Genomic DNA, 6,106 nt, shown 5'->3' with positions numbered 1-6,106 from the left:
TGGCGACATACCCACTTCCAGAGGCTTTTCACCCAGAACCAAGAAGACCACTCAGGTGGGGGACGTGCCCGGAAGCCTGTGTGCAGGGGTGGAGCAAACTCCAGTTCAGTTGCCCAAGAGCGAACGACTTCAGCCAGTACCTGGGGTCAACTTCCAGGCTATGGAACCATGCTTTGTTATAGGCAGAACAAGGCTTAACCTAGGGAAGACACACCCAGACATTCCTGCACAAAAGGAGTTCCCTGGTCCCACTCCCACCCTGGGGGAATCCAAAGACGAGGCCAACATTTTGAAAAATATAAAATTTTAATAAAGGCTACATCTCTTAATTACAATAATTATTGTACCAAGTAATTTTCTTTAAATGAACTCTTTATAATGCATAATTTACAGTCTAAGTAGAACAAAATGCCATGACGAAAGTCACTGAGTAACAAGACTTGTAATAAAAAGGCATAAAATATATTTATACATAAACCCCTTTCAAAAACCAAGGGAGAGCTTGAGCCCTGAATATAGGGCGGTGCACGGAGTGGGTCCCCGTGCCTGTACAGGTACTGTACCGATTTCCCAAGTCAAGCACTAGCCAGTTGGTTAACACTCTGCCCTACACTATACACAGGCCTAGAGTACAGTAAGGATGGCAAACAGGATGTACAGGTTAACTTAACACAAACCCGAGTGCCAAAGGGAAGGGGACGGAGGAGAGGTTCTGCTACGTGCCCATGTCCTCGCAGGGTCAGGATGGATTCCTGATGGCCGTGGTCCAGAGACTGACTTAAAAAGCAAAGGAACTCTCCCTTCCTTAAAAAGTCACAAGCTTGAACCACAAGTCCATGAAGGTGGGCAGGCTCAGCCACGGGGCTTCCGGGACTGTGAGGGGAGGGCGTACAGATGTTGACCCTCTGGCCCTGGGGTGAAGGCTCCCGGCTCCTCCACTCCGGATGGCCCCCACCCAACATGACATTCCCAAAGTGGCGAAGGTGCCGTCACAATCAACCCTCAAGACTTCTGTGGCAGGCAAAGCAGCATGGCTGGGGGGTGGGGGTGGGGGTGGCACCGATTTCTGCAGGAGGGCGCCGTTTTTATTTTATTTTATTTTTTTTAAAAAGAAGCCTGTCTTCACTCGGAGAGATGTCGTGCAGAGCAGAGTCCTCTGTTAACACAGAAATGGTTAATGCACTCCCAGCTTGGCTCCTAAGGGTAGACAGCAATCCAAACTTCTCTCTCCCACTTCCGTGTTTAAAGCAGCATAAACTTGGGGGGGGGGGATATATCGACTGTTCAATAAATATCAATAAGGACTCCTGTTTGGGCAAGCTATACACGGTTTTCTCTTAGTCTATGAATTTCAGATCCCTAGGAAGTCATATATTATGTATGGCAGTCTCTCAAACACAGTCAGCCTCCTCAATAGCCCAGAGTGGTCACGTTTTGAATAAATAGTTCAGGTTTTTCTGATCTCGGTACCCAGCTCACGGGCACTGAAGAGCAACCCCCGCCCTCCTGAAGGCCCAGGGGCCGGTTCCTCCCTAGACTTTGTCTTCTTAATTGGTTTCATTTTCCTTCTAAATACTTTGTGGCTGTTGCGTAGGTCTGAGACAGGTCTCCGAGCTTCAGGTCCATGGTGTACCCGGAGACGGAGGCTCAATCGATCCGCTCCACTTTCCCCAGGATCCTGCCTTCATACATGGGGAGTACCGTCTCGTCGTCCCAGATCTCCTCGAACACTGCTCCACAGGCAAACTCATCACTCGCTTTTTTGAAGTAATACCTTAAAAGAAGATGGGAAAGCTTGTTGAGACGGCATCTTCTTGCCAACAGAGAGCCAAGCTGGCCATCTGCGCTGACTGCCAGGCGCGTCTCAAACAGTGGTCCACGCCGGATGAATGAGGGCAGGCCACCTTGCCAGATGGGCTAGGCAGATGCACCGTGGGGGTGGGAAGGCAGGCTCTTCCTGGGTTCCGTCTCAGCTATGGCTGCTGCTACCTATCTGCCCAACATGGACACTCTCCCTCCCTCCTTCTGAGGGAGGAGAAGGGGAAGATTATGTGCTGGGGACTTCGTTTGTGATGGCAGGCAGGGCAAGATCCATCAGGGACCGGGGACTCAGCTCAGCCTACAAGTGGAAGGCTGCTGTCATCAGTCCAGAGGCCACCTACCCAAGCGCCAACAGTCTCTGGCCAGCCCAAGGCAGGGAGCCCTTTGTGTCTCTGGATGCCTCCCTTCTCTTCCCCTGCCTGGCTTGGGTCTGACACTAAAGCCTTCCCCCTCTTGCCTTATATTGAAGGTTCCCCTTCTCCCTCTCCAACAGCCCTCCCTTCTCGGGCTGTCTTAACTGTGCAGATACAAATGACAGCCTCTCTCAGGTGCCTAGCCCAAGCCTCACAGAGGATCCTAAACACTGCCGTTTCCTTGGAGGTCTCCCTCAAGGGGGACTAAGCTTTCCCTGTGAACTGTCCCTCCTGGCCCATAAAGGCCACTTTCAGAGAGAAGAACCATGGAGTCACTAAGACATAAAACCCTGCCTCATGTTTAGAGCTGAGGTGCCATCCTCAAGTTAATTGTGTCATTCTGTTTTTAGAGCTGGTGAACTGAATTACGTCCAAGGAAGCCAGGGGTCTAACCAGGGCGCTAGTGTGTGAGCTAGCTGCCTACACGCACAGCCATTTAAAGGGTGTGGCACTGCTCATGGGTCAAAGTGCTTAGGGAAGCCTGAGGGGAGAGGAAACAGGGATGGAGGTGGGGGGGGAGCAGGAGAGCAAGGGGGAACCCTTTTCCCAAATAAGAGAGCCTGAATCCCAATACCACCCGGTCCCCAGCTCTGATGCCTCTGACATTTACCACGCTGGGCTTTCATGGCATCTCTGGGCAAACATACATTGACCTTTTCCACACTCTCAACCTCTTCCAGCAGGGAGAGAAGCAACATTCCCGAGTGCCCCCACCCCCGACTTCAAACATGCTGCCTCGCCCTCCTTTTCTCCAGGAACTGGGTTTTCCACTGTACCAGGCTTCATGTGGCAAACTCTGCCTTTTCCTGACATCTGGCACCAATGGCGCCTGGCACGTCTGGAGAGGCCGTCTGCTTTCTGAACCCCTGCCATTGGTGAGATTACTCAACACAGCCCAGGTCCCAGCTCCACAGCCCCGGCCTCACCGGGCCCTTTTTCGTTGGGGTGGGGGTTAGGGTACAAACTGAAACGCTGGGGGTCAAGGCCCTGGTTTGGGGAGGAAGGCGAGTACTGTCTTGCCCCAACCCCCACCTCCAGGACACCAAGCCCAACGACAGAGATAAGGCGGGTGGGAGGGGCCTTCCCACAGCCTGATCCAATCAGCAAAGAATTCGAGAGGGGCCCATTTGTGCAAGTCCTTGTGCGTTAAAGGGGGAGGCCAGAGCTTCAAAGCCAGGCTTATTAAATGTGCCTTAGGGGGGAAATCAGAGCCAGATGTGGCCAGAGTGGCTGGGCGAGGCCCTTCCCTGTATGTAGGCCCCTACACAATGTGCTGTGACACTTTCGCTCCCCGAAGGTCACCTACACTTCTCAAAGTCCAGCAGAGTCAAAGCCAAGATCAAAATGAATCCCCAGAGGGGCACACTGCATAATTAGCTTCACCTGTGTCTCTGTCACGATGAAAGGCGGCAGCCGGGCCTGTACCCCAGACCCTTTGATAACTTTCAGAATGGTCTCTTCTCGGGTATGACAGGGCGACCTAGGCTCAGCTACCCACCTACCACCCCAGTGAGCCGTCACTGTTAGCACCACCAAAGGAACTCTGTGACGGGCAAGACCCAGCAGGGGAGGGGGGGCAACAGGCCTGGCCCATCCTTCAGGCTCTCCCCTCACATCTGGGCTCTGGAGGTACATGCGGGCTGTGCCTCAACACATAGGGCCTCAGGACACTCTACTGGGGACGCTCCTCAGGGGCAAACCTCAAGGGCGGGGACCGCTTTGAGTGTCTTGTTTGCCTCACTTTGCCCAGGCTGGGTGTTCCGAACGCACACTACACTCCCTCCAGAGGGTCAAGTCCCCAATGAACCGGTACGGCCATTCCCTGCCTTTCCATAAAAAGAATAAGATGTCTGTGAGCTCCTGGGTCTGCTCAAGAATCTGGCAAGGCCACCATGCGCCTACCAGGGAGGCAAAGAGGCCAGGAGGTAGGGAGAGGGCAGTGAAGCCCGGCACCCGGCAGGAGACTGGCTGGCCTATTCACTCTTGACTGCCGGCAGGCCCGGTTCCTTCCTAGACAAGCATGGCTGCTACAGGTGGCCTGTCAGGGCTGGCTGCTACAGGGATGGTCTCACCAGAGAGGAGGCTGGTGGCTCCCGAGTCCTGGTCTCTGGTTTCCCAAGCCTCTAACATGGTGGCGAGACCTCTGGGGTGGCTCTGACCTCTCCCTATCAGTTCCCACCCCAAACAGACAAGGGGACCTCCAATCTCAGGCAGAGCCTCCACCACGTAGCAGAACCCCGCTCTCCTGGTTAAACAAATGGCTGTAACTTTTTGTCCTTGGTCTTGTTCGCCTGGCTAGATCTCCAGAGAACCTCTCAGCAGCTTCCCGCTATGGCTGCTCTTGTTGGGGGGGGGGGGGACAGAAAGACCCTAGACGCCCAGCTGTCCACTCAGGCAGCCTCACCCACAGCACCTCCCAAATCCACCTGCGGCCTGCAAAGACCAAGGTGTTCTGGGGTGGGGCAAACTCCACCCGAGCAAACTCCAGACCAGGAAAAGCAGCGGGACCCTTACCTATAATTTCCCTTTTTGCTGAGCTGCTCCTTAAAGTGGCCCAGGGTCAAGCGCTGAGCCTTCAGCACCCTCCTGTACGGGATCTCTTCTCCGCAGAAAAAGTAGGTGACAACGAACTCGCTGGCCTGGAGCGTGTGAGCACTTGCCATCTCCTTTGGCTCCTTGTGACTGAAAAGAAGACAGGATGTCACCAACTCAGCATCTCAAAGCAGATACACACTTACACCCATACGGTATGGGGTCTGCACAGGATAGGGGGGCCCTGACATTATAGAGGTAGTGACCTCTAAAGACACCTGCACAGCATGAGGGGAGGGGTGGTTGTCCTGACTGCAAACTGATAGCACATCCCTCAAGTGTCTTCAAAATCGGGGGTCTCAGAGGCCTCCTTCTGCCTAGCACAAGAGGGTACTCCCCAGTGAAGACCAGAGAAGAGAGGGTATTGGGGAACGGCCCACACGAGGGTCACTGTGACCGGGGAACACCATGGAGGTAATCAGGGTCAGGGCTCCTGCATGGTCAGCGTGAGCTCAAATGCCTGAAGTGGCCTGCCCATAATGCCCACAGGAACACATTCACAGGGGGATGGCCCACTGTCTCATATATGCCGGGCTGGTCCCAAACTTGCTGGGCAGCCAAAGATGATCTTGAACTTCTGACCTTCCTTCCTGCAGCTCCAGAAAACTGCAGTGCTGAGGAGCTAGGCCAGGGCTTCCAGCATGCTAGGCAAGCACTCTACCAGCGGAGCTACATCCCCGGCTCCGCTGTCCCATTTAATTCTGTTTTTAGAACGGCTTTTATAAAAGCTACCGGTGTAGACAGCTGGTAACCTTGAGGTTTACCAATTAAAACAAGGAAAGGGTTTAGGAAGGTGGCTTATTCAGGACCTCAAACATTAGTCACTGCTCAGGATGAAGATGCTCAGAAAATGTTACCTAGATCATTCTATAACTCACTGGAATTCTGGGTTCAAAGTCCCATCTCCAAGTGCAAATTTTCAACAAGAATCATGGTCCAGTTTGGGATAAGATGTTCTTTTTTTTTTTTTTTTTTTCTTGGTTTTTTTGAGACAGGGTGTCTTTGAGTAGCTTTAGAGCCTGTTCTGGAACTCTCTTGTAGACCAGGCTGGCCTTGAACTCACAGAGATCCCCCTGCCTCTGCCTCCCAAATGCTGGCATTAAAGGCATGCGCTACCACCGCCCAGCTGGGACAAGATTTTTTTCCTTCTCCAAGCAGAACATGCTCAGGGGTGACCCAAAGTTGTGTCCAAGCCCACTAACTTCCAGGCCCTGCACGATCCAACCCTTCCACCCTCTGGCAATGGCTTTTGATTACTGTGAGCCCCAGACAGCCTGTGT

The 6,106-nt window shown here is 53.3% G+C and overlaps 1 protein-coding gene across 4 annotated transcripts in view; it reads right to left on the bottom strand.

Annotated features, from left to right (window-relative positions):
• Positions 1 to 287: 287 nt before the first annotated feature.
• The window catches only part of Axin2 (axin 2), a 29,354-nt gene continuing 23,535 nt past the window's right edge, over positions 288 to 6,106 (bottom strand). For all 4 annotated transcript variants that reach the window (XM_013113445.3, XM_013113444.3, XM_040749988.1 and 1 more), the window contains exons 10-11: positions 4,749 to 4,916; positions 288 to 1,774 (exon numbers count right to left, since the gene is read on the bottom strand). In XM_013113445.3, coding sequence (XP_012968899.1) covers positions 1,648 to 1,774; positions 4,749 to 4,916 — 295 coding nt within the window. In that variant the 3' untranslated portion in view covers positions 288 to 1,647. The remainder of the gene's footprint in view (positions 1,775 to 4,748; positions 4,917 to 6,106) is intronic.

This window comes from Mesocricetus auratus, unplaced genomic scaffold (genome assembly GCF_017639785.1).
Source record: "Mesocricetus auratus isolate SY011 unplaced genomic scaffold, BCM_Maur_2.0 Super-Scaffold_100007, whole genome shotgun sequence".
In the NCBI taxonomy this organism is placed as follows: domain Eukaryota; kingdom Metazoa; phylum Chordata; class Mammalia; order Rodentia; family Cricetidae; genus Mesocricetus; species Mesocricetus auratus.
Note: the sequence above shows the minus strand (reverse complement) of the source record. Positions and strands in the feature narration are given on the sequence as shown.